This window comes from Athene noctua, chromosome 3, assembly GCF_965140245.1.
Source record: "Athene noctua chromosome 3, bAthNoc1.hap1.1, whole genome shotgun sequence".
Lineage (NCBI taxonomy): Eukaryota > Metazoa > Chordata > Aves > Strigiformes > Strigidae > Athene > Athene noctua.
The window spans coordinates 14,633,240-14,661,239 of record NC_134039.1 but is presented as its reverse complement, the minus strand read 5'-3'; the positions used below and the strand labels follow the sequence as shown (position 1 = coordinate 14,661,239).

At 41.1% G+C, this 28,000-nt stretch overlaps 1 protein-coding gene across 1 annotated transcript; it reads right to left on the bottom strand.

Moving 5' to 3' along the window:
• Nucleotide 1: 1 nt before the first annotated feature.
• On the bottom strand, nt 2-27,983 carry FAM180A (family with sequence similarity 180 member A). The gene is made up of 3 exons (XM_074901275.1): nt 27,759-27,983; nt 3,802-3,902; nt 2-2,856 (listed from the first exon to the last, which is right to left on the bottom strand). The coding sequence occupies exons 1-3, from the start codon at nt 27,832-27,834 to the stop codon at nt 2,503-2,505; spliced, it is 531 nt and encodes a 176-aa protein (XP_074757376.1). The 5' UTR covers nt 27,835-27,983; the 3' UTR covers nt 2-2,502.
• Between the last annotated feature and the right edge of the window lie 17 nt (nt 27,984-28,000).

Genomic DNA, 28,000 nt, shown 5'->3' with positions numbered 1-28,000 from the left:
TCTCTGTTAAATTAACCTGGGCAATACAAGCACATTGCCAAGGAATAAAACTTTTTCCTACACTACACACAGTAATGGGAGGAAGGAAACAAACTCAAAAAACCTTTATTTTCTGTTGAGGAGATAATGGTTTCAATTACCATTTTGTAAGGTACAATAAGGTATGTATGCCATAGGGAATCATTGGATATTCAAAATTATCTGTGATTCTTTTCTACGGCATACATACTGATGCATAAATCCTGACTGCTGGACAGTCCTGTTGTGGGATAGTGGCTGAGAGGTATTTATCTGAATGATGACTGCTAGCAATTAATCTTGCTGCAGTGCTCTTTCTTGTTTATCTTTGCAGACTTGGAGTCACTGGCTGTAAGGAATTTATGAATTGCCCTAGTTCCAGGATCTTCCGGCAAGCGGTACTTCAGGAAGCCAAGAAGCAGAGATGGAAAGGCAGGAGTGCACTCATGGCATTTCCCCTCCATGTGTTTATAAATCATGGTGTGGGAAGAAAACACAAACAGATCATCACTGTTAATGCTGAAGGCTTAAAGAGCATGTGGCAAGGCTGCTTTGTGGGCACTGAGCTGTGTGTGCGAGTAGTGGAGACAGAGATACTTGTGACTCATAGCTTTGTGGCTGAGATTTTCAGTTTCCTTTGCCATATGCCAGCCAGGCTTTGAAGATTGCCAACAAAGATCTTCAGGTGTAAAAGTGTACCCACACATACGTGTATCTAAAGGCAAACATGCGCACTCATGCATACACATACTGCTGGGAGAAACAGGACTGACTGTCTATTATAAGCCCTTTGTCCAGCTGCTTAGGCCATTTCCAGCCTGCCCCTAAATCTGCTGTGGTTCCACATTCCCACGGGTGACTGCCAAACCCAGGGTGCTCTGACTGCTTGCACTATTTGCTGTTTGCTGCAACATGGTGGTGCTGGATGGAATTTTTCAGCTCCATTCCCCGAAGTATCCCTGTTAAGGCACAGAAGAGTTCATTCCTTTTGCTCAAGTGATGCAAAAGCAGTAAAACGTGATTAAGAACTGGGGCCGGAATCCTCAATTCTCTTTTATAGTCTCAGGGATTTGTGCTTTGGGCCTGTCTCCTTAAGATATTATGCAAATAGAAAGTGCTGGTGTGAAAGGATGAAAAAAATGTTCAGCTCTTTTCCTATGCTCTGGAGGTAGAAGCACCTCTAATATCAATAGAGAAAGAGAGTTCATACAACTTGTTTACAGAAATTAGGGGATTTGCTTTAGAAGAGTTTGGATTTATCATTGCTAGTCATCTGCCTGACAAGATATACCTCCTTTTTTTGTTCATTTTCTGTCCATGTCTCTTTTGCAGTTTATAATAATAAGTTGCACTATTTCTACAAAAATTTTTGCTGTAAACAAGTACTACTTTTCCACTGCTCCAAAATTAATAATTCCCACAACTGGATTGGTGAATGGCCTTTTCTTCTAAGTGGTCAGATACAACTGTTCCCTGATTGAACAGTTTGGGATTCTTCCAGGTACTCCGCACTTACATGCACACACATGCATGAACATACACACACATATATACAGTGAATATATAATTTACCTTTAAAAATGAGTGACACTGCTAAATTCAGCACCAGGTATGTTTTAATGCACCTTCCTCCCTTGCCTCAGGGGGATTCTGAAGAATGGGTTTAGATGATTTATGTTCAAGTGATAAAATCAGGAAAAATGTGTCGCTGTTAAACTAAACAGGACCTTTGTTTTGCCTTTGCCTCTGTTGAGGACAAATACATCTTGCCTTCAAAAAACAAGGAGCAAAAGCAAATTCATGTGCAAATAATGAAAGAATCATTGCAGACTGTTTGGGAGGGTGGCTCTAGGAAGCAGGGAATATACGCACAGGCATTGTTTGCTGCTGGTTTTCACAATGCCCTTCAACTTCTGAAAATGTTATTTCAATTAAAAACTGGTTCAGTCAAATGAAGTGAATCAGACAGTGCTTATTTACAAAAATATTTGGAATGAATAATATGTGGCATGATTTCTGAAGGCTGACAGTTATGAAACCTCTTTCTTTTATAGAGGGCCTTTGCATCTTTTTATAATATCCTTTTACTGGCCAGCCAAAATATGACCTTTTTTCCCCAGCTAGGTAAGCAGCATTCTCCAGCACATACACAATAAACATGTGAGCATAAGCATAGTATACTTATGTATTGCTTATACAGAAAACCCACAAGGTGAAACAAAAACATGTCTGTCTGGGGTGTACACTAGACTCCCTTCTTCGCCTATCACAGAATGTGCCTCCAAGGCAGCATAAAAATCAGATTCCTAGGACTGAACATTTTTCTGCATTTTACATGGAACTATAAAGTGGATTCCACGAGAGGGAGCTAGAAAACAAATAATCTTTCATGAAGCAGGCTATTAAACTCTTTACAGAATAAAGTGGTGGACGTGCTACATGTGTCCCGTATCAACCAGAAGAGGTGGCTGAGTTGCCATTGCATCAAGTCTCCCACTGTGATGGCTCTTTGTTGTGTGGGAACATCAAGTCGTGCTTCAGGGCTTTGTAAAGATTAACAAAGGATTTAGCCCAAACGTCTTTCTGGTGCCCCTGGGACTGAGCAGCCCTGTAGGCCGTGTAGACCATAGTCAGCACTGTCCTTTCAAAGTCTTCTTTCTTGAGCACCCTTGGGTAGGAAGACAGCCTGCTACTAAGCCTGTGGATCTCTGTGATGCTCTTGGGAATAACCTCATTGCAGATGGTGTCAAACTCAGCAGCCTTCCTGAGTGAAGCGAGCTCCTCATCTTTGATGGAGATCCTCTGGCCTTTATCAATGTCAAGCTCAGCTAAAAGAAACTGGTACAAAATCAGAACACAGAAAGCTATTTATCTTCTCCAAGAGATTCTAGGTAGAGTAAATGTGAATTAAAAATCTGTCCCTGGGTCATTACTTCAGGTCAAATGGAGAAAAATCTCTCATTGCACTGGCTGGAGATGGGGCAGACCAGAAGGTCTCTATATGAACATTGGAATCCTGTGTTACCTACCGGGGAAAATTAGAGAAAGTGGGTAGTCTTCTGTTGTCCAAAACAGGCATGGGTTGCTGCTGGTGCCACATGGGGATTAGAGAGATGGAGGCAGCAGCACAGGTGGGAAAGGTCATTTACCTTACCAGGGATAGCAGTGGCTTTCCAGCCCATCTCCACTGTTTGACATCCAATCTCAGTTTCTCAAATTGTGGGATAGATAGATTTGACTTCAGGTGGGCCACTTTGCCTTAGCTAACCATATGACATTGTTCCAGACTGTGCATTACATTTGCAGTCTCCACTGTTGTGAAAGAGGGAACCGGAATAATTTTGAAGAGAAACAGTCATGCCTTTGGGATTACTTTGAAATGACTGATACTCATGGCTTTAATGATTTGAACAAATAAGTTGGGACTGAGACTTAGACCAAAGAATTTAAATGCATTGTGTTGTTAATACATAACTGTTCTGGAAGACAGCTGGTTTCAGTGGAAAGGCATTTGCTCTGGTTTTCACTTTGCCTGTCAGTGAGCTATAACCCACATTTAAGGTACTGTGGGCAACTTGCTGCCTGCTTAAGTGCTGAAAAAGACAATTTTGTCATAATTATGTCTGTTCCCTCCCTTCTGGTGAGCTATTACATAGTCAGCAATGGCTTTACTGCTGGAATGAGTAAAAGTGACATAAAGACAGATAATAGATAGCCCCAGTATGGACACTAGCCCCAGTCTTGGTTAGGGCTTAAGGTACCATCTTCTCCCATATACTGAACCTCATAAAGCAGGACCACATCTTCCAGCGAGTTTTGTAGCACTGGGCTAAGGAAGGCAGCTGAGGTCCTCTTGACTCGCTGAGCAGCTGGGAAAAGCATAGCTGGAAAATAATAAAGGGAAAAGAGATATTCCATGGGGTGGCAAACACTGAAGAAAGGAAGCACTTTTCAATAGTAGATTCAACCAAAGAACTACCTTTTGCAAAGACTTACTGTACAGTATGACTTCTTACTGTAAATAAAACGGACTGCATGGACTTCTTTGACTATAATCTACTAGGGATGGGGGTTAGCTGTTTGCCCTGTATCTATATGGTGTCTAAAACAGAGTGGTTTATAATCCAACCCTGAGACTCTGAGGTGTAGCCATGGGGTAAGGAATAATAATAGTAACTGCAACATCAACAATGCCTGAAATACTTGTTCTTCTTCTGGTTCTGCAATATTGAGCCTCAGCAATGCCTACTTTCCTCAGGCTATTCTAATACTATCACACTTCTAAGACACTACATTTCTCCTGGTTTCAGATGTCTAAAGGTTGATCTCTCCTTAGGTGATAGAGACAGCTCCTCCAGAGAGTAGATCACCTCATCTGTCCTGGGCATATATATGTCTGGAAGAAGTGACTCACCCTTTGCCAATGTCTGTTCATTGAGCCTGTTACCAGCTTAGACAAGACAGTTACATTCAATGAGGTAGATCTCAATTTATTATGACTTTAATACTTCACAGTATTATAGCTAGAAACAACAAAGTCTGATATGATCAGGTATTTATTCACCACTGTGAAGTGTAATACAGATATTGTCATAGGGAAATGAGACAGAAAAAGTATGTATATCCCCTGAACTCAGCACCCCAGTGAGGTAGAGCATTTGTGGAAATAATGACCTGTACAGTCTGGAGTATAGAAAACATCTGATGTTACATTACAGACCACCTAAATGCTTTGAGTTACTAACTAGATTACTAACCACGTAACTAGGTACTATTAAAAAGTGAAAGTTCCTTTCAGAGCAGAGGGAAAATATTGTGCTCTGTTTAATGCTGTATATGTGATTTAGATGTTGATGTTTAGGATAGCCATAGTTTGGATTTGTTGGATTTTTTCTAATACTCAGTAACAGGAAGTTTATTTAAAGCTGTTTTTATGTGACTATTAGTACATTTCATAAACTTCATTTCTCAAATTTAACTCCTGTGCACCAATAGATAAATTTGGAAACCAGTTTAAAAAAAAATGGAAAAACACCTTTTGAAAGGCATTATGATTCCCCCCTCAAAACTTAGAGTTTTACAATTATGAGTAACATTTAGTAGTACATGCAACTTTGAATTTCTGAAAAGTTTCACCCTACCCTCTCTCTAACAGATTTTTTTCCACAAAATATTTTTACTAGATTAATTTTGCCTTGTTTTGCCAAAGTTCTTGTGATGGATTTTGCATGCTGCCTGTAGAAAACATGAACATCATTTAAAGCTCTCTCTTCTAGGCCTGTAAAAAAAAAGCTGGAGCAACTGCCATCATTTTATGGAAAAGTTGTCCCTGGTCCCCAACTACATGGTTCCTCAGACAATTTGCTTCTTTGATTACCCAAGCAGATCACAAATATGCAGTTCCTTTTAGACTCTGTAGCATAAATGCAGTCCTGCTTCCTGGGCCACTGCCAACTGTTGACTTTGTTGAGGTTTGACTTGTTAATGATCTGTAAGTTCTAGTAATGCAAGGTAAAAGAAAGCAGGCCCTCAGACATTGTGCTAATTAGGACCTTTACTATCTAGCATAAGGAAAATTTATTGGGATAATACTAGGTATGAAGTAATTAATGCGTGACCCAGCAAAGGGTAATTTGGCCTTGAATTAACTGGGGAATACAGTATAGGTAAAATAGTTTGTTGAATTGCAATGAACATACGGCAGCTGGATACTATTAACTGTAAATGCATCCTACAGGGAGTTTTTTGGGGCATTTTGGTAAGACACCTACAGGGCTAGGAGCTTCCTATTGGATCCATGTGAGTTTAGATTAAAACTTGTTTAAATAACTGAATAGTATTTGCAGGGTATGACTGAAACCTGGAAGGAATGAATGTACCAAGTAAAAGAACAGAGACGTTGAAAAGGGCTTGGTCTCTGCAGTAGCCTTTCCCAAGCATGATGCCTTTAGCACCTGACGATTTTATCTGGCCCAGCCGAGGAGGTAGTGAGTTTGGGAAAGGTCACAAGCTGTCTGTAGGTTCTGCTCAGTGAGAGTGTTTGGCTGGTCGATCACTGGCAACTGGGGCTATACCCATTTTCTGTTGTTGCTCCATCACTGATGTTCACCCATCTTGCTCAGAGCCTTGTTGAGACACAACTGGAGCTACTCCATCTTTTGCTCTTGGCAATTTGAGAATGCAACTGAGTGCCTGTGCAGCACTTGAAACTTCAAGCACTAATTGCTGAATAATTAAAACTTTTATTACTCGGCAATTAAAACTCTAATTACTAAGCAGCTGGCAGAAATCCAGTCCATAATGATGACAATTCATTTTTATCTCTTTGAGATGCCCTTTCAGTGGAAACAGCCTCAGAGTACAGAGTACCTCTGCATATGCAGATGGTTTACATCTCAGATATTTCCTGAGCCATGGAAAAGGTGTTCGTGGCATCTTACTTCAGTGCTGTCATGCTTATTGTCATCACACCATTTGCTTTTAGCTTTCAGGACAAGTGTAGATTCTCACCACAGAGCTGAGCTAGGAGTCATCAGATTCTGTGCATCACTACTCACACAGAAAAGCCTCACTGAAGAACTTGCACAAAAATGAATGCCGTATTATTGAGTTAGTACTGACCCACTTGCTGAATCGCAGGTAACACCTCAGAAATCAGCTGGGTTTTCCAGCTGTTCCCAGGATAACATGGATTAGGTTAGGAGATTCAAAGGGATAGCCTGAGCTGCTATATTGGGAGAAAGGACTTTGTATGCGTATCAGAAACACACCATCCTCTGTAGGGACCAGGCTATCACTGACTCCCTCATCTCATTATCTTGTTCCTAAAACATATCAAACTTTGTTACAGTTCTTAGAGACTCTACTCAAACTCTTTCAGAGCTCATTTGTATTTGTCATGGTGATCTGATTTTCCTGATTCACATTTTATTTCAATCCTTCCCTTTCTTTCTCTTCCTGCACAGTAGTGAAATCCTTCTACCATTACTCCCTTCACAGTACTTTCCATGAATTCACAAGTTCCTCTGAGACTGTGTGAGCATTTAGAGCAAGTACTCTCTGATTTTCATAACACTGACTTAACACACACGTAATTTAAGCATAAAAGATGAGACACAGAAAGATTTGCAGACAGTTTCTGCATTTAGTGTTTGCAAATTACACTTGAAACTTTTCTGCTGACTTTACTTCTTCCTGCATTTACTTATATTTTTGACATGAGTTAGCTGGGCAGTAAAAATGAACAGCAGAGGACTATTACTGACTTACCATCTCTTTACTATTTTCTTTCCCAAGGGAGTTCTCTGTAAAACTATCAAGCAATTATTTCAAAGGAAGATGCAGAACAATGTGCATCATTTTATGTTGATATTGCAGCCAATTAATTTCAATGGCAGTAGCCATGAATATCTGAGGAGCAAAGATCCCTATTCAGTATTGACAGAAAAAGCCCAACCCAGTGATCTCTGAAGTCAGTGGAGAGACTCCTACTGAATTTTTATTTTTAATTCTTTTACAAATTTGTCAAGACATCTCCAATGGAGATACGGGTGCTTCTGTCCTAGGGGCTTAAATAGTTACATAACAAAAATCTTATGATCCACAGAGATGAGGTAGGAAAAATACTGTTTTGATTATCCTTACTGAAAACATTTTCTATTATATATCTGTGTACTACCAAGTTCATCCTCTACGAAATCTCTTCTTCAGAGGGGCCTTGGCAGTGCTCCCTGATCTGATCTCCCTCACTGCCCACTGAGGCCTCAGGGCAGGAGGTAGATGGGAGCAGTGTGCCACAGCCACCTGCTCCCAGCCCACCTGCCTGACCCTGAATGGCCTCATCCTGTGCCCTGGAGTGCACCACTGCTTCTGCTTGAAGGCAGTGTGCAGCCAACAAGACTAGTCCTAAGGGTGGCTAAAAGTGCCCATTAAAATGTGATGCAGGAGTCCTTTTCTGCACTGCTCACTGCAGGAGTCTGTTCAGTGTCCTATAGCTCTGCTGACTCAACGCCACTTCTCCTTAAGGACTACCTAGGTTTTTAAACAAAAGCTGCAACCGTGTTTTCCAACTTGTTGTCCTGCTTCTAACTCTTTAGCTCATGACAGCTTAGAAGGTTTAAACATAATACATCTGAGGCTGACAATAGCTTTATTTTAAAGATGCTTTCATCTTTCTTAAGAACTGTGCCAGAATTTTCTGGAACTCATTAGCCACATGACAAACATTTGTGATCCTCTCACAGGTTTTCCATGCAGTTTCACTGGTGAGGGTACAGAAGTTTAGTTTTGCTTTCCAGTTCACATTCCTGCTTATGATTTCCCAACTGCTGGCCTGTGATGTGTTTGCTCAATAAGTACAGAGTGTAGCTGCAGGAGTGCCCAATTATTTGTGCATCATCAATGCCCTTTTCTTCTCCTACAAAAAGGTATGAAGCCAAGAGCATGAATCAGGCCCTCTGCAGGCCATTGCTCCAAAACACATACAGCTCCCTGGGGTTCTAGAACGTGACCACAGTCTAACTGGGGTCATGACTCATTAAGAATTATTTTGATTAACTTCAGGGGCATGGAAAAGGACTATATCATTGCTTCAGTACATCCCCTTTCATGAAGGATGGTAGGAGCAGAGGAATAAGAAGGACTTGTGAGCCAAAACTCCTGACTCCCTACAAGCAAAGCAAAGGAGAGTCACCTGTTGGCATAGGGAAAGTCAGTGGCCCCACTGGAGTTGCCCTATAAATCAGTCAGCAGGCTGCCATCTGTGTACCCTGTCTTAGATTACTAGGGCCTGACTCTAAAGAAACTCATGAAAATAATTTCTTTGGGCGTCCCTGGCACCAGCCCCCTATTTCTGGGAGTGCAAGGCAGGGAGAGGTTGTACAGGCAGCAGCAGTTCCTGTTCAGCAATGGACTTAAAAAGAAAATTGATTTCTGAAAGTCCTTTATGTATCTGCCAGTAGTTGTAATGTGGATTAATAGGGCTCTGCAAAATCATATCACCTCAGACCACCACAACCATCTTTTTACTGCAAGTTCACCACCACCCCTTAGTACTGAGGAACTGCTACAAGCTCAATAGTACATCCAGCTTGATCCCTCACAGCAAAAGTTTCCCTTTCCTGCTCAAAGCTTTTGAAGTCAGGACTCCTAGACCTTAATAGAAAGAAGTTAATACATCCCAAATTATAATTACAGCAATTTCTTCCTATTTGGCTTTGTCTTATTGGTAAAACGGGTAATAAAAATGTTTACTATAAAATCATTGTTCAGTGCTGTTAGTGCATTTGTGCATGGAAACAAATATGCATACTGACCCCTAAATGAAAGGATAGGAAAATGTTAAACTTTATAGGTTATTGTTCATGAAGACATGGTAAAGTATGGTGTTTTTGTTTTGTTTTGGGTTTTTTTATAAATTAATTAGCTTATGTTGTTCTATTTTGTCCTATAACAAGCCCAGAGAAAAAACATTTGAATTATACTCCAGTGGTCTTTTCCCCGAGCCTAAACATCACATGGCTAGAAAAACAAATTAAAAAAATCTGTGGCCATACTTTTTATGCCAGCTTCTGCAAGAGTCAAAAAAGCCATCTTCTGGGCCAGATGCATAACCATTTTAAGCTTGTTGTTAGCCAGCCTGGAGCACAAGCTAGATCCACTAGTGAGCTGGAAATTTTTCTTGTGTCATGACATTTTTCTCTAATCTGCCTGGAATTTACACAAAATGGATCTTAGCACACACAGAGGCTCCTGTCAAGAGAAGACATTTGTTGACAACAGATTTTCCCACTAGCACCGATTGAAAGATGAAGATGATTCTTCAAGATGAACTAAGTGTTTGTCAAAGCAAATGAACTCATCACTGTCCACAAATATGGCAGACACAGCAGCCATTATAATGCCACGCAAAAATGATGAGTGGTCTAGGCTGGCTGAACCTATTTTGTTGCAGAGACTGCCAGGCAGTTCCTAGAAGTCATTGTTACTTTGGACCTTAGGGCAAATGCCTGAAATGCTCGCAAGAGGGTTTTCCTAAACAGTGTATGCAAAGCATTGTTTTGAGTTAACTCTCTACATTTCTCCTTAACCATGCACTGCAGAAGAGGACATGAGTGTCAAAGTTTGCATACTCCTGATACTCTTTTTGTTTCATGTTCCTCTTTGATCACCTTGCTCATGAGGGTTTACAATCAGACCAGAAGTATATTTTATACATAGAGTTTTATTTCTGTCAGATGACTCTTTAGTGGGTCCTTATGCTGAGTTGCTCCATTGCTAAAGTAACAATTCATTATCTCCAATTTACTGCCTCAGGCTAACTGTGAAATACCTGTCCTTACCATCCTGCACCCACAGTCACTAAGTATTTTGCTGCACTGAGCAACTACCTCATTTGTGCCTGCAGCAGATCTTGGTACCAGAAGCACGGCTTCCTCCAGGGCCAGGTGGTGTTGACCTACGTGTTGTGGTGGGCAGTGAAAGTAGTAACGTAAAGCACAAAAAATGCAGTGTTAATAAGTGATGAACAGGTTTTATACATAGTAATCCCATCTTTTTTTATCTTGCCCTTCATTAGCTTCATCCCCAGGATGCATGTTCACCATCTGCAGTCATTGCCAGGGCAGAACCTGAACTTTGGCTGGACAGCCCTGCAATGGGGCATGCTTAGGCATAGCTCCTCTGTGCTTCCTGACGTTTTGCTTTTCTGTATCAAAACTGCTATATTAGAAATGATGGAGCACTTTGCCCTATCACAGGAGAAATGGAAATAGCAGGAAGCTGGAGGAAGAATAAGAGGAATAAAATAGGGGAAACACACACAAAAACCTAGAAAGACAAGCAAAAAACACTGCAGCACTACAGGCTAGCTTCTGAAACTTGTATCTGGAATTGCAGTTACTCACATAAGTAGCTCCCATGACAACAAGTGCAATGCAAAGGCTGGTGCATTCCAACTTCAATACGTTTAAATCTCCATTAATGGGAGATTAAATCCCAGTGCCCCTCAGGAGAACACAGCAGTGAGATAGAGAAGACATGTTAATTACTAACATGAACTAGCACATTTTAAAAAATAGCTACCAAGAGAATTTGCCTCTTTTTACTTTCAGCTCCATATCCTTGCTATCTTAGGTCCTATGACTAAAATTAATAGCAACAATGGTCTCTCTTTATTCCTGCCTCTTGGCTAAAAGTGAGAATGGACATTTGTTTCTTCGTTAATTATAAAAAGGATGGTTAAAAAAAAAAATCCACCTTTACAGTCTAAGTTTTGCCAATAAGGATGTAGGAAGTAGATGTCCCTACAAAAGTTGGCAACAGACAACCACTGTTCTTAAAAAAAAACAAACAAAAAACCCCCAGTTTAAAGCACTTATAATTAATAACAGATCGTATTCATTTCCTTAGTTCATGACACAATCAGGTTTTTCAAAGTTACCTTTTGCTAATTTATGTCCTTTTTAAGAAACACACATATTCTGAAAGGGGGTCTCAGTTCCAGAAAACAGAACCCACTCAAACCTACAGTTTTGTGTTTCATAAATATCCTGAGATGTGTTAGATTGGATTAGCATGCCACAGAGTTTCTATATAAATACTAGAGTGGTAATAGCCTTTCTAGTTGCTTGGCATGAGTAAGAAATGTAAAGATGTATTAGAAAGACCAAAAAAACCTTATGTTTACAAAAATGGATTTTGCGAGAGAAGGAAATGGTGCATCTGAGCCTGTGTTTGTGAGCAGCAGAGGATATTTTTTTTTTTAATGATTTAAGTAAAATGGTTTCAAAGATACGACTAGCATCAACCAACGAAAATAGTCTGAGAATTTATTCCCTCAGATGGAATTTCCATTATGCATCATTTTCACCTGTTCTCAGCCTGGAGCAATATATGCTGTCTTATTTATTCTTCCCATGGTCATAAGGAGGGGGTCCCTACCTGGAATTATTTATGCTCACAAAAAACGATGCAGTCAGTCAAGAGAGGCCTTTAACATGCTGGAGTAAAGTTGTTGCAGCAAGCATGGAGAGAAAAAATGCACACAGAGAAACTGAAGGAATGAAGAAGTGAAATATATTATTCTTCAGTTTGCTGCCATATTACCAGGAACTGGAGACAGGCTATGGTGAACACTGTATGAGTGAAAGGCAGTAATAAAGAAAGGAAATATCAACCCTGTTCCACAGGTTTTACACAGAGACAATAGGCAATTTTGGTAACTCAAAATTTCAGGCAGAGTTGTGTAATGAACCAGTGCTTTATATCCCTGTCTTCATTTCAGGGTCACCTCTCTTTCCTTATCCATGTTGCTCACAACAGCCCTTATGCAAGGGGAAAACACAAAGCAATCTTAATTAAACACATTTGAAAATGTTTCTCACAATGAACAAGTGAAGGGATGTAATGATGATCCAATCTACTTCCATTTCTCCCAGGAAGGAGCAGAGAAGGGTGAAGCAGAGTGAAGTGTTTTGGGGCTGAGTCATGGGGAAGGACCCTAGGAGGAGAGCAAAGTAGGTGGTTCTCCTGTTGAAAGATGGAGCTAGAGTAATGGAAATCAGAGCTCTGCTTCACAGGAAAAGACAGAGCTGCAGCAGCTTCAAGAACTCCGTGCATTATGCTACTGCTGCTCTGAAAGGAAAACCCTTCAAAACCAAATCTCTCTCCAGTTCCCTACCCTTTTTATATTAGTGTCACAGAGCCCAAAGGGGTGGGCTTGAGCCCTGCACCACGCTCCAGGTACGTATTTAAAAGAGCTGAGACACTAAGCACAGAGGATAGGCATCCAGTAGTTAAGACTGACCTTTTCACATTTTGTTGTAATTTCTTTTTGTCAGGCTTCCTTGGTTTCCTGGCAGGGAAAGACGACTGAGTAGCTAAGGTTTTGCTGAGGCTGACCTAATCACAGCTGCAGCTGCAAGGGGCAGTCCAGCACGCCCGCCTCCAGTCAGGCTCTCCCACCTTCTCTTTGTGCTGACACCACTTTGTGTGGCCACACAGTGAGCTAAGCCAGAGATCTGTCTAGTCGTGAATGAAGGGAAAAAGCAAACCAAAAAAGAATGGTAGATTTTAGCTGTCTCATTCCCCATCACAGCTGCTACAGCAGCAGCGCTTATGTATGTGAGAAATCCCAGTACAAGTGTGGTCCAACAGCTCTTAGGACATTTGATGATGATTCCAGTTCTCAGATGACATAAGGCTGGACACTAGCCCTGGTTAGGAAAAGCAGAAGCCCCTTCTCATGCCTATACACCCTTTGTCTAACCGCCAAGCTCATGGGCTCCTTCCTGTAGATGGCCACCTCAACTGATGTAGTCATTGCTCCCAATAGAGGTGAGGATCAGCTGCAGGACAACTAGGATGTCATCCCCCATAACTTTTAACAGGGTAAATTCAATTGGGAAAAAGAATATCTAAAATTTATTTGATGACTGGATGGTGAGAAAGGAATCAAAGGTCCAGTTTGAACCACAGACCTAGCAAGGAGCAGTATGAATTTTGTTTTATTATCATGAATGACATTTCAGATTCTTCAGTCCAAGTATTAACTGTTGTCATTGACTAGTTCTATAAAAGGTCTATTCAGAGAGTAAGAACAATATCATGTGTTTTATCTAAGTATCTACAATACTATGTAGATTTAGGCTCTCTCTTTGAAATTGCCTTTTTATCTGGGAGAATGATGTCTTCCAGTGCAAACTGTCTGCCTTTCAGAAGATATTTATGAAACACAATGTATTGGATCTGTTGAAAGGGAGACTACATGAAATTCTCTACAAGTGGCCAAATCAAAGAAATACATGGGCGTTCTGACTTGAAAATCTACAGCCAAATGATCTGCAGATTAAGAAAAATAATGAGGGTTTCTTGTTATTGCTGACTGAATTGACCTGTGCTGAATTATCCTATGGGAACTGTCCCACTGAGATCATGGAGCTGTTAATTGAGGTGAAAAGAAAGAGACAAAATTATGGGGACCCTTGAATTATTCAATTAAGCCATCTGTGAATAGTTTCCACTAGCAAATAAATTCAAGTGTTTGATGGTGGTTCTAGGAACTGTTATTGAACTGATAAAAACTACTTATTATTTTATCTGCCTATGAACTGCTCACCCACATATAGTAGCACACATGCAAAACAACAAGTGCTACTCAAACTCAGCAAGTGTCAATATTGCAGCTCAAAAGCGAGGACTAAGCATTATATTGACCATTTATTCTCCCTCAGGTTAGAAAGAAACAGAATTGTCTTCCCCTTTCTTTCAAATCCCCATGTGAGTTGAAATAAATTGTTAGGAGAATACATAAATCCCAGTTTTCTGCTTCCCCTGCTCTGGGATTTCACTTGTTCTTCAAAACCAGGGAAACCCCAGCTGCCTTTCCAGCTGTTCATTCAGCTCTGAACATCAGTGCACCTGCTGCTGGTTTTCTTAATGACATGAATATGTTCTGGATAGAGAAAGTGTATAAATCAGCCTTGCCCAATAAACAAAAATCAGGGGGATGCTGGGTCCTTTTTGTGAGGAAACGAGCTATTTCAGAAACAATGCCTTTTCAAAACATTGTATGTTTTCTAGTAGTGATGAAGACAAGAAGTCTGAGCAAGCAACGCAGAGTCTGATCTTGACTGGTAGAGCTGTTTTGCCACCTGAGCAGAACATGAAGGGTGAAAAACTGTGCTGGATGCCTGGGTAAGAGGCAGGGGAACCATATGTCTCCTGGAGCAGTGGTAACCATGAGAGGGCATTTATTCTAACAAGTTCACACCTGCGTGAATGTCTGAGCCTCATTATGTTAATTTCTACATCTGCATGAAAATAATATTTAAAAATTAATGAAACTCAAATATAATTGTCCACAAGATCTAATCAGTAGATTTCAATGTGCACAGATGTGATGGTGGGCCAAGACAATCTTTGTGATGCTGCTGGAAACATAAAGAAATCTGAAGGATGAATGCAAAATGAATTATTTTTATAGATGCCTTCCCCACACCACAAACACACATATGGGATTTCCATTTTACAAAGCTGTCATTTTTCCACTGTTTTTTGTTATTTCATGCTCTCCTAAAATCTGACTATTCCTAGATCTTTCAGGTTTCACAATCTGCTGAAATAAAGCTGAGACTGACGTACAACTGGATTCACCATTAAATACAGAAAGCCCTGCCAGAACCTTGACTATTGCAAATTGCTAAAGGCAGCTGGACACTGTGGACGAGGTCCTCATATGACCTGAGCTGGCACCACCAGCCCTGTGATGCTGCTCTGCTGGCAGCCAGGTCAGAGAGCCCTGGGCTGTGAAAGGCATGCTTGGGATTGGAGGGGAGAGAGGGTGGTTAGATTCAGGCTTTCAGGAATCTTACAGCCAGCAAGATAACCCAATATCTTGTTTTCTGAGGACTGGAACCTGAAAGCCTGAAAGGCAGGTTGCTGCTGATGGTTGCTCCTGAAATCGATGGAAATTCAAAACTCAACGTCTTTCACTGCTGCAGTTCCTGCCCCTACAGATGCCACATCTCAATGGCTCCCAGCCCAAGAGGACCCTGCCAATTTGTCCTGTGTATTTGATTCAGTGCTATTCTTCCTTACCATAATTTCTCTTCTCTTGGAGTCTTTTGACCTGAACTTGTAAAATAAATTTTGGCTTACAGAAAAATACTCTAAGCAAATGTTTAAGGAAAAAAAAGGTTAATGACCTCATGCTCTATATTTAGGAAGAATAAATTTGGAGAAAGGGTGGAAGACTTGATCTCCAGTGAAAACTTCTAGCATGTTGCTGACTGTAACCAGCTGGGAGTTTGTTCTTTGCTTTAACTCTTTTGTGTGTGGAGACTGGTAAAGACATTATTACTGTAGAGAAGCACTTTAGGTAAGATGCTGTGATACTCACATTGTAAATTCCAGTCTGTCTTTTCCTGGATTTGGGCTTTCTTCTTACTAATTCAAACACTCTGAAGCTTGCATAATGAAATGTGCTTACTTAAAATTTTTTCTGCCAGCATGTATACATTTTGTGGGTTGTCATTATAGGCTGCTAATGAGAAATCTTTTGGTCAATCTGACATCTGTTTTCTTGTGCGTAGAGAAGCACTATTTGCAAAAACTAGACTTCACTGTGTCATAATTCTGCATGACAGTTCTTCCTCGGCTTGGTAGTGATGATGATCTTCCAGGTAAACTTAGAGATCATCTGATTATGAACACGTGATTGATATTGATCTTATGCCATCTTCATACAACTTCCTTTTGTTATATATGGGGAATTTTATTACTATCTTTGGCCTATAGGTAGGAGGTAAACATTGTCTGAGATACTGGAGCACACTAATACAACAAACTAATCATTTACAGAGGCGGATTGACATTTAGCATGGCAACAAAATAAGGCAGGGTCTACTTGTTCCCCTATTTATACTTCTAAATGCTAGCCCCAATAACCTTTAAGGTATGTTTTCACCTGTGATCAGTGTGCAGATATTAAGGAGGAAGCAGAATGCATACCAGCTTGTCACACACTGGATTAGTAGCTGTTACCCATTGAATTTTGTTACAGAGAGGATGGCATGAGTGCTCTGGTTTGTTGTGAAAGGGACACTCAGAAGGTGGTTTACAACTTTGTTTAAACAAAGCATGCACTACTTTGTCAACAAAAGCACCCATAAGGAAATGCACTGGGTTTTGAAAACAGGTAAGTAAATCACAGTATGTTCACATAGCTGCTCTCAGATGAATTGCAGTAGGACTAGTGCTCTTTTCCATCTCAGCAGGCAAATATTCAGGGGGTGCTGAGGTCCAGCCTTGGGTCCGGCAGCATTCATATACAGAAGTGTTAGAGGAGATATATTTGCTTCTTTGACAGTTTATGTCTTGTCTGGCAACATTAATTAAACCAGGAGTGAAAAGTTCCTGGGGGACATCATAGACAGGTCTGAAAAGCTGACTGGACGATACTTGCTTTCCATCTTTGATTATGTAAATAGAAAGGTGGGAGGGGTGTAGAGTATTTAAGAAATGTGACAGATTGGTTACATTTACCTCACTGATAAATCTGTGCAAATAGAAACTGAGCTCTTTGCCTTCATGGTGATATTTTGCTTAAGAGTCCCCAGATGTTCCTTTGGAGGATGTATGTACACATGTTGTTCAGCTTTGGAGTTCACCTCAGCTGGACCACGCTAGCTGTGAGCAGCATGCCCAGAGATTGGGGCTGACATAACCAGATGTGTACTGGATTGATGGTCTGTGGCACATGCAGTTAGTCATTCAGGGTTTGAAGGGCATCCAGAAATTCCCAGCAAATGTCCAACAGCCTGCTCCCTAAATACAAATTCTGGCTAGAAAAGGAGTGTCTTTCTAGGGAAATACACTTTTTCATTGTATCCCTAACATTTAGCTATTTACCAGGCAGACTCTTTAAAGACAAGCTTCATCAGCTGGAGCCCACAGCAACTCCCTGCTGTGAATGTGAGAAATACAGCACTGTAGCAAGACAAGCCCCAAATCTGTACAATTGTCAGTTTGTGACTGCCTCATCTTTCTCAATCCCGTCGTTAAACATCTCAATCACCCTCTCAGCTCTCTGAATTCCTGGAGTTTTCCCTCCATCCACAGCATGCAGCATTATCTAGACCTCAGCCAAGTGGCTGCTGACTTCCCTCTGTGCAGCATGGCTGGTTTTAGGGAGAGATGGGGCACGCTGAGAGACAGGTACCTGGTGCAGGAAGGCAGGAAGGTTAGGTAACATAGCTAAAAACCCCAAGCCTGGGTCAGAAAGCAGGTTTTGGCTGTTCTTAATGGTTAACAGAGGACACCTGTTATCTCTGGTCCATTCAACAAAACTGGGATCCTCTGAGCTGAGCTCAGGCACTGTGGTGCCTGTTCATTTCACCCTGGCTTCTCCCAGACATCCTGTGTGGAAGCAGGGCCATGTCATCATCCTTCTTCTGCTGGAGAATGCAACACAGTAGTCACACACTGCTCTTTGTTACTTGAGCCTAATTAGGCTTGATTGTATCTTATTTTTGTTGATTGTATCTGATTCCTGTTATGGGACACCCCAGTGTGGAAAATTCTTTGGGTTCTTTTCTATCCTTGTATCTTTGTGAGTACCCAACTAACTTTAGATTTGCTTACTACAAGTCAAGGTAGGTCAGACTCTTTGAGCCCTGTTTATTAAAAAACCTGATAGTGGAAAGCAACAAAACAAGCAGTACATACATATTTGTCATTAGACTTATTACCTTCCAAAACTTTCTGCCAAATTGGCCTGGCAATCCAGAAAACCAGAAATCGCTGAGATTATGACAAATCAATGGCTTCACTTAACACATACTGTACTATATTAGGATGTCTACAAGTAGTGTTTAACTGAAAATGGAGTTTGTTCAGTGCCAAGCCATAAACAATTACAGTAAATAAAAATTAAGCGTGCCTTAAATGTCTTTTATTTTACGAGAGGGCTTAAGACACAAACAGTTCTCTCTGACAAAAAATCTGCATTTAATAAATAAATTCAATAAACAATTACTTTGTGTTTTTTCAGAGCCAGGCACAAACAAAAATGTAATGTCACAGCTGTAAGCATTATGAAAACCAAGAAGGAAACTGAGAGCTTTCAGAACTTGATCCATTCCTCCAGGGACTGATGGAGGGAAACAGGGATTTGTGCAGTTGTGACACTGTTACTATGACTAGTAGTAATGGGAAATGCTGTAGTCCCATAACCCTGTAAAAGAAAAAGAAAAAGGCCGTTTCTTGGGCAGTGAGAAGAGTAATTTTTTTTCATACATAGTTTAGAAAGTTCAAAGTGAAAAAAAAAAAAAAAAGGAAAAAGAGATATGCAGAGACCTCCACATATTGCTGATTCAGTAGAAATAACTTTAATTTTTATACTGTGACCAGTGGTGAATTGCCCAGACAAGTGTATCTCATTATCCTGGTGTGCTGAGAGGCTGGTGGGACCAGAAGCAAACATGAATCCTGCTTACATGAGAAAAAGGCAGTGCCAGTTCCAGAGAAATGCAACCATCCCATGAGCCTGAGAAGCAGATGGATAAGATGAAGACCAGCTGTGACAGATGGACATCTTCTGAAGGGTGGGTTCAAATGGGGTTGCGTACCATGCTGGCAAGGGGGTGAATGCTACCCTAATCTTAAATGTATGTGTGCTTTAATCTTTCTCATCTACATTTATCACATCTTCTCTCTCTCCACACTTCTCCTTCTCTTTCTCTTCTCATTCATACTACTTTCTTCTATTTTCCATTTTTAACTCTAACTTTTTCTCTGTTGATTCTCAGCATCTCTCCCTTTTGCCTTTGGCTCTCTTGTCTCACTCTCTGTGGCTCAAATAAGCCCTGCCAGATTGAAAACTCTTTCCAAGACAGAGAAGAGATTAGAAGCATCGGCTCTGTTTGGGGCATGCCACCACCTGCCAAATAGGTGGAGACAATGAAATCCTAATGTTCTGGCTCACAACAGATATCCACATCCAGTCCAGCACAGTTTACTCTCTTCACAATTAGGCAAAACCTAACTAGAGTGGTCTGCTTCCCCAGCACCATGCAAGGGGGTGGGGCGGGTCACGCAGGCATCGCAGAAGACCTTGCGTGTTTGGGTCTTCAACATGAGACTGCAGTGCAGCATCACCCTTCCACCGCCTCATTTTCTCTCAAAAAACCTCTGAGCTTTTAACAACTTATTTTTCCCTTTCTCGGTGACTTTTTTTTCAGCTACCCACCTGGCTCCTCCTGAGCGGATTGAGACTCCGTGAGTTTGGAGCCTGGCTCTTGGCTGGTGACCTGTTTCCCTGTGGCCAGGGAGGAATTTCCAGAAGACGAGTGGTATGCATGCTGATCTCAGGGGAACTGGGGAGCTGCCAAACCCAACTGGCAAACTGGGCCAGGAAAGGCCCCACATACGCTTTCACCAGGAGAAAGGAATGTTTGTGGAAACTGGGAATAGTGGAATTTATTTAACTCCACTTTTCTCCTCCTCACATTCTTCTTAGTCTCAAGCCCAGCACTGAGCTTGCCCTGCCACCAGCACTGTGATAGGGAGACAAGAAGACCCAGGTTATTGCTGCAGCCTGGAGCACCTGAGAGGGAATAAAAAGAGTTACTACCTAAGTCTTAGCCACTGAGTAGGCAAGGGAGCCACGTGACTTGTGGTGGAGGCTCGGTCTATCCTCCAAGCATGCTGTAGAGGATATATCATAAAGCTGCCACAGTAGTAGCAAAATAAAGCAAGTTTTCAGGGTAATGGGACACAGGGACAATAGAGGCATACAGGGTCCCTTCCTCTGCTTTCTTTCATTGGGAGAGCAAACCCCATAGATGGCTGTCCCCTTGGGGACTTCTGTATATGTGTCTTCCCACAAGTTTTATTTGCAGCTTATGCTCAAGTTGCTTTTTTTTATTCTTTTTGTGATGTTTTGATGTTTCCTCCTCTGCTTCCCACCATCAGTTATCCATGTAGCTGACCTGCATGAGCTTCATCCATGCCAGTGCCATTTTGCTGAAAAACACTTTAACCAAGCAATATTCCAGCGTTTGGGCTGGAAGCTTTTAACAATCATGGTTACTGCAGGAAATCAAATTCCAGATAATGACAGATTGTGGCCTCATTCCTGAGAGTGGCAAAACTCAGTGGTGCTGGTTTGCACATTTCAGCGCTTTTAAAATTAGAGCAAGGAGCATACTGGTTTACCCACTTCAAACCAGGACACTTGCCCAGCTCCCAGTTTTGCTAGCTTCTTTGCATCTTGGATGGACTCAGCTCCCTTCAGCAGACCCTCCAGGGTGCAGAGGGAGCGTGCATGGTTTTGCAGAGCCCCAGTTCAAGATAGGTGCAGGCTGTTCATGCAGGCAAGCACCAGTGCTCATCTCTAGCACCCTAGGCCTGCCCTGTCTTGAAGCCAAGCACAGGCACTGTGTGCAAAGTTAATTGCTCCACCACTCAGTGCTTTACCTCAGTAATTTACATCTTGCCTGTCACTATTTGAGTAATCAGAGCATCTGCAGCCTGATGATGTTCATTAAGACCTGCTGACTTTCCTTTCAATGACATTGTACTATTCAGGGCTTCTGACAGGATTTCTTTCTGCCAGTGATATCATTACGCTCCTGCTGAATCCGGCATGATCTACCCCAAGAAAAAAAAAAAAGCACTTTACGCTTCAGAAACAGAATAAAAGAAAATCACCACTATTAACAACATACAGGACTACACGCATACAGTCATCCTGAAGATACCTGGGGCAAGTGATTTAATTATTCTGTGCTTCACAATGAAAAGGGATGCTAACATTTCCTTAATTACACTGAAAATTCTTTGGAGAATAAAAGATTTTTTTCACACTGTGTTTGCATAATTTCAGGTACCAGTGAAGTCTCTGGGCCCAGCAGCTGGGTATAAAATAATCAGGAGGGGACTCACAGAGTGCTCTACAGTCTTTGCATGTGTACATGAGTTATTTAATTTGTAAGAAAGCTGCTTTGTCTGTGGAAGGGAACATTGCCTTAACAGCATGCATTAAGAGCAGTGATGTGTTTGTTAAAGCTGAGGTGAGGGGAGTTATTTCTATATGAAAGTGTAAGGAGGGATTTGAATGGCAGGAGGTGCTTCTGAGCTGGACTTCGGCTGGAACATGAGGACCCTTGTGCAAACTGATCCAGATCCCATGACAGTTCTATAATTGGGACTGAAGCAAATAGATGGGACATTATGGCATGCAGGAATCCTAAAAAATCAACCAAAGTGGCAGCAAATGCTTTACTGACTTGTCAGTCCTCAGTACTGCGATGGAATTGGGATCACTGAAAACAGTTTACTGGTGTCACTTTCAGCTCATAGTTCTCACTTAGGCTAGCACATGTCCAAGAGAAAACAACTTTACCTCGTGTATGTTCCTCTTGCTGTTTACCCAGATTTCCTCAAAATTGTCTAGCCCCTTTCTCTTTTTAACTTTTGATTCTGTCAACCAGTTTACCACTGTATGAGCTGTAAGCTTTACCCATCTTTTGGTTACTTCCTGTGGTGAAAAGAGCCTCAGAATCATTTAGATCCCTCCTTGCTAACAGCATGACTGCTTTTACAGAGTACAATATCCATCTGTGATCTAAACTAAAATATGGAAGCTTCTATAATCTATCCTCCCTCTGATCTCATCACAGTTTAGCATCATTGCCCTAGAAGAGATTATAAACTTTGATTTTTCTTAAACATCTTTTGTATGTCTTTCACTTTCAGGTATCCACTGTGAATTCTGATTCAGAGATCATCCTCCATGCAGGTTAATTAATTTGTCTGCCCCTAAAGGAACATTTGGGGAATCAGGACATGTTAGAAAGGATTTTGATTAGTCGCAGCCCTACCTATTGGATATTTATCCTATGCAGGTTAAATCCATTCAGAGGCTATTATATTCTAAGTACCATTCACAAGACCAAGCAGCTTTCCCCGTACTAATTACTAATCTCTTTCCAGCCTCTTCTTCAGTTCTCTCCCTGTGTTTCCGGCAATAGCAATAGTTTCAGACTGCCACCGCAGCTGATGCCCAAGGGATCTACCACAAGGAACAAGACGGCCATGTCTGCACCACACAGCAAAGCACAGGGCAGAGATGTCAGAGCCAGAAGCACTGTGGCCACATCAGTGTGGCACTGGGTTCAACCAGGTGATTTCTGTTGAAAGACAGCTCCTTCCCTTGGGCACATGCCGTGCACATGACTATCACCCTGTTGGGACACCAGCTAGAGTCTCTGCACTGTCCTGTGACATGCAAAGTGGGCAGCTTGCCTCAGCCCTGGGTCTGTGATCTCTGCTCCACACACCATTGTATCACATAGATAATCTAGTTGCCTCTTTAGTTCATTAATACTAAAATATTTTCCAGACCTGCTTGAAAACATATTTTTGCCTTTGCTTTCTTCTAATTTCTTAAAGGACAAAAATATTCTTCTAATGCCTCCTTCCTAATACTTACAGTGTAGGACAATTTCTTTTTTTAAGGATCTACTTTTAGGTCTATGACATATTTTTATGTTCATCTCTTATACAGCTCTTTGCAAAAGAATTCAGGAAGTAAAAACATAGGTATATAAATTGTCTTCTTCAGGTCATTCAGCTGCAAAGCTAATTTGTCTGAATTTTAATCCCAGACTACCTTCCAGGCAGTGCCTCCCCCTCTTTACAGGTACGGTTGCAATACTTGCTGCAGTAGTAATTTGCCTCAGACAAATAAACCCCCAGACCAGGAGACTCCAACCTACAAACATGCATTCCCAGGAACTGGTACAGACGTATGGAACAGACGGGGTAGGTGGGGAAAACCTCTGCAGCAGATTGAGCAAGCCTTTTGCAGCTCCAGTGAGGTCACTGGGATGGGTCCAACAAGCATGGAAGTTGGGGCAGTTGAGGCAATTTTCCAAGTGATCATGTGGGAGAAAGAGAAAAGAGAAATATTGACTTTTCTCCATAAGAAGAAACATTCTTTACACAGCCATGTTTGGACAGAGATGGCTCTGTTTTGTAACATTTCATATCTTTCATTGTTTTATGTACATTACATATTTTAAGAATTGGATAACAGTATTTTTTTGGAAATTTAAGGAAGTTAAATAAATGTTGCATTTTAAAAAGTTCTTCTAGTTGGTCCAGCTGGTGTAATTTGTTTTTACCCTTGGACCAAACCTTTGAAACCTCAGCATGTCCTAAATAAACCAAGATTATACTCAAAGCCTCTGGACATATAAATGTCCATATATGTGTTCGACCATTTGTGTTGTAATTACATGCTGTGTTCAGGCCACATTCCCTTTGCTCATGCTGTCCAAGCCAAAAATGTCAAATGAGTGTTACTGTCAGAGGTGGAATCACAGAAGTTGCTTGAGAAAGGATTGCTTGACTCTCAGGATGTAATATGAGATGGCAAGGGAAGAAAGGCAAATAAGGTGAAAAGGTTTGAGGCTGCAGTGCGTGCCCTAATCTCCAAGGCACTCATCCTTCACCCACACAGCAACATCACCAGCAACCTGGTATGCAGCAAATGATCACAGAGTATAGAATACGCTAAGCACTGCTTCCTTATAGAAGGACTGGCTGGCTTTCTAGCAACAGCCAGTCTCTCCTTCTCTTCTACATAGTCCTCCCTCTCCTGGCACTGAAGAGCTGCCAGCCTGCTGAAGCTAAGCCCACAAGCAGAAGTTGCTCATGTAGCAGCTGCTCCATCGAACTCAGTTGCCACAACACTAGAGCAAATACTAGAAGTTTGCACTGTTGTGGAGAAATCAAGAAGGATTGGCCTTCTGTTCTCCTTATGCAGAAACCCTCTCGGGAGAACAAACAGTTCCCCTGGTGTTATGGAACAACCATTTCTCCAAGCCCTAGAGTCTGGGTACAAAATAATGTATGTGGGTCAGACAGATCTGGATGCTACAGTAATACTGCTTTTTGAGGTCTGGAAGGCAGAGCACAGCAGTTCCCCAAAACCATGAAGCCTCAGTGGTGTTAATGTAACTAATACATCCTCTTCTGACTGATGGGTGAAAAGAGTTTTACCTTCTTATTTTGCATCTTTCAACATCTCCTTTTCCAGCCTCCAGTAAGGGACGAACTTACTGGTGCAGCTGCTTCCCCACTGTCCAAGAAACCATAACCACAATAAATCATAGTGCACCTTCACTCCCTGAGCAACCATGTAGCAAGCAAGCTACTGTTTGTGTGCCATTTATTTGAAACAGGAAGCCATTACAGAAAATAAACTACAGCCAGCTGAGGTGAAATGTGCTAAAAAGGATTGCCTTGGGGTTTCTCCTCAGGAAACAGGCAATTCTTATAATGCAGATCTGAAGCTAACTTCTGCTCTCCAATGTATCGGTACTCATCAGAGCAGTTTGATGAAAGCAACTGGGCAGAAAGCAGTGACACTATCTCAGCTTACCACAGCTGCATGCGGTTTTGTGTTTATTTTTGTTGTCAAAGAACAGGATTTGTTCCTTGGCTTCTCCAGAAAAAATATTTCTTAAGATCTGGAATTCTTATTTGGTACCTTCAGAAATGAATATGACCTCACCTCTACCATCACATAGGTCTCACTAGAGACCTAATGTTACCTTGTCTCCTTAGACAGGTGCTTCACAAAATCTGAGAGGGTAATACCATACAGCTAAGCCTACAAGGGGCTCAAGGAAACCTGAGGTGATGAGAAGTAAATTATTTTGTCGCCACTCAGTATCTTTATTATTCTGAACATGTCCACCCTAGGGACCAAGCTTTGCCTGTGACTTCTAGACCAATGTCCACAGCTCGATCTAGGCAGGTTGAGGAATGTGTGAGATTTTTAACACAAATGGCTAAGGGAGTAAAAAAATCCCACGTTCAGTTTTCCTGCCAGAAATGTTTTTTATTTTTTCATTCATTGATGCTCGTAATAGCAGAGGGAAAAGGAAGGTGACAATCTGGAGTTCCCACTCACCAGTCAACACAAATATGTTCCCCTTTCCTCACATCTGACTTTTTTCTTGAGCCAAAGATTACTTGGTTACAAAGGATGGCCACCCAAGGCTACCTCAGTGCCCCCTAGTGAAAAAACAATAAAAGTAAACCTTGCTTTATCCAATATTGGCTGTTCATTTCTTTTGCAAACAACTGTTGGCAATTAAAGCAGGACCCTTTGTCCTACTGTTTTGTAAACAGTCTGGACTACTAGTCAACATGGACATGATATGCAGATCTGTCCTTCATTGCCATCAGACCAGATGCTGATCTGTCTTTGTTTTTCCATTGCAAAATTCAGATCAGGAGTTGGATAAGACTTAAATGACTGAGGTTTAACCCAGACAAGAGTCAGTTGCCATTTATGGAGGGAAGGAAGAGCTCTGAGTCTACAGAAGGGTGTGTCATGCTTTGGTACTCAAATTTCCTCTTAGGTTTCTAAGGAATTAAAAAATTAGGACAGTGGTTTGGCCCTCTAGTTGCTGCAGATTAGAATGGGATTGGTTGGGTTGACACAGAGATATTTTAGTCAAGGAGGTTCTCTGGAGTAGCTGTTGTTGAAGGAGCAATGCCTCTAACACATATTTGGAGCTGAATATTCCCAGCAGCTGTGGAGAAATCTGTTTTTTTCCTCAGAAGAGGTCTGTATACAGTATTTGTGAGAACTGAACTCCTTATCACAACAGGGAATGAATCTTCTCTTCCCTCTGAAGTCTCCAAAAACAAGCTCTAGAGCTTACAGCTTGGAAACAATCTGCTTTCCCAAAAGGCACAACAGAGTTCTGATGTTTTACTTTAAATATTTATGCTGATTAAAATTGGACTTTAATAGTTGCATCGATTCCTTTTAGGGTTGTGTTGTTGTTGTTTAATTAAAATAAGTGTGTTAGCAAAAGTGAAGAACATCCTTAAACTGCATAGTGATTATTTCATGGAAATTAATCCCTTTTTGCTTTTTTTCCATTTCATAGATAAGGTGATGTCATTCTTCCAAAAGGTAGGGATATTTTTTTCACGTATGCAGATGTAGTTCTGATTTCCTCACCTATTCATGTGTCATCCTTGGAAAGATAAATTCTTGTCTACAGAATTAAGAGCTTTTATGACGACAGTTGGTGTCATTATACAGGAAGAGACACAAATCACCTCTATTATACAGTAAGAGAAAAGTAAGGTACATGCAGGTATAACAACTCTTCCAGTATCATCCAAGAGGCTGATAGAAAAACTTGTCAAGAACCTGCTGTTCTGAGCCCCAGGTCAATGACTTGTCAGTGAGTCCCCAGTAATAGTAAGGAACAATTAAGCATTCATACAGCCTTAGCAGAATTGCATAGCTCTTCATTGCTTCATTTAGCCATTGCCCCCCCTACAAAATCAAAACCAAACCCAAATAGCAGACTAGAAAGGAACCAGATATAATGAGGGAGACACGGGAGACTGGGGTGGGGAGGGGGGCATCTGAATGCTTGGTTTTTTTAGCAGATTCTGGTTCCTTTAAATATCTGTGAATTTCAGTATCAGAACCAGAAATTGTTTGGAAGGTTTCATTTCTCTGCTTCCAGCACCTACCAAACCTGTGCCAAATACCAGAGGAGAAAATAAAGCCAAAAAAAGGAAAGGACATCATCACTAGCTTTTAAGCAAGCATCTTCTATGTAATCCAATAGTCCCAAAACATTTCATATGTTACTATCACACACCGAAACACAAATATGTGACAACTATATATTCTCACAATGGCAGCTGAAGCCTAATAACACCACAGGTAACTATGTTGTACATGCTAATCTTTAGGGTAGGGTTGTAGACATTCCCAGGCACCTTGCACAATGCAGACATTTTTGTTTACTACTACTGGGTATCTGCCTGGTGACTGCAAAGGCTTTTGCTTTAAGGTTTCATGACTTACAATTTTTGTTAATGCAGGAGAAAAATGAGAAGGAGAGAGAAAGGAAAAAGTGAGAAAAATGTAGGTTTGGTTCTTGGGATATTTTATATATATTTGTATTATAATAGAATACATATATCATTTTACCTTTATGCGCTTATGCATGTGTATTTTTCTATTTGTCTATGTAATTATTTAGTTGACCTGTTTAATGGAGAAAAAGAATTCCAGAGTTGGGAGGGATACATTTTATCTATATGTATAGATATGTATAAAGGGATGTAATTTCAGAGCAAATCTAAAAACTCAGTTTTCTCTTAAATAGATTTTCACGTTTAAATCTTACCTCTGCTCCATCTGTGGGTCATAGTGGCATGAGCACTGTAATAGAACAGCAGCAGCAGCAGTGTCTTCCAAAGCATGCTTCTCTTTAAAATACGTATGTCTAGCTCTACAGTAGCTTTTTAATTTCCTACCTCCTTTCTTTTTAGGAATAAATAAATAGCTTTTCCTCTCCCCCTCCCCCTTTGAAGGAGAACCTGTCTGTTCTCCTGAGTACAGCTGAAGTCAGTGTGCAGCTCTTCTCCC

Bases quoted from the DNA above. Each gene is read 5' to 3' on its own strand.
- FAM180A (XM_074901275.1), bottom strand. From the start codon at position 27,834: ATGCTTTGGAAGACACTGCTGCTGCTGCTGTTCTATTACAGTGCTCAT. The intron at 3,903-27,758 runs GTAAGATTTAAA...ATTATTTTCCAG, and splicing joins GACCCACAGATGGAGCAGAG to CTATGCTTTTCCCAGCTGCT. The intron at 2,857-3,801 runs GTTCAGTATATG...ATTTTGTACCAG, and splicing joins ATGTGGTCCTGCTTTATGAG to TTTCTTTTAGCTGAGCTTGA.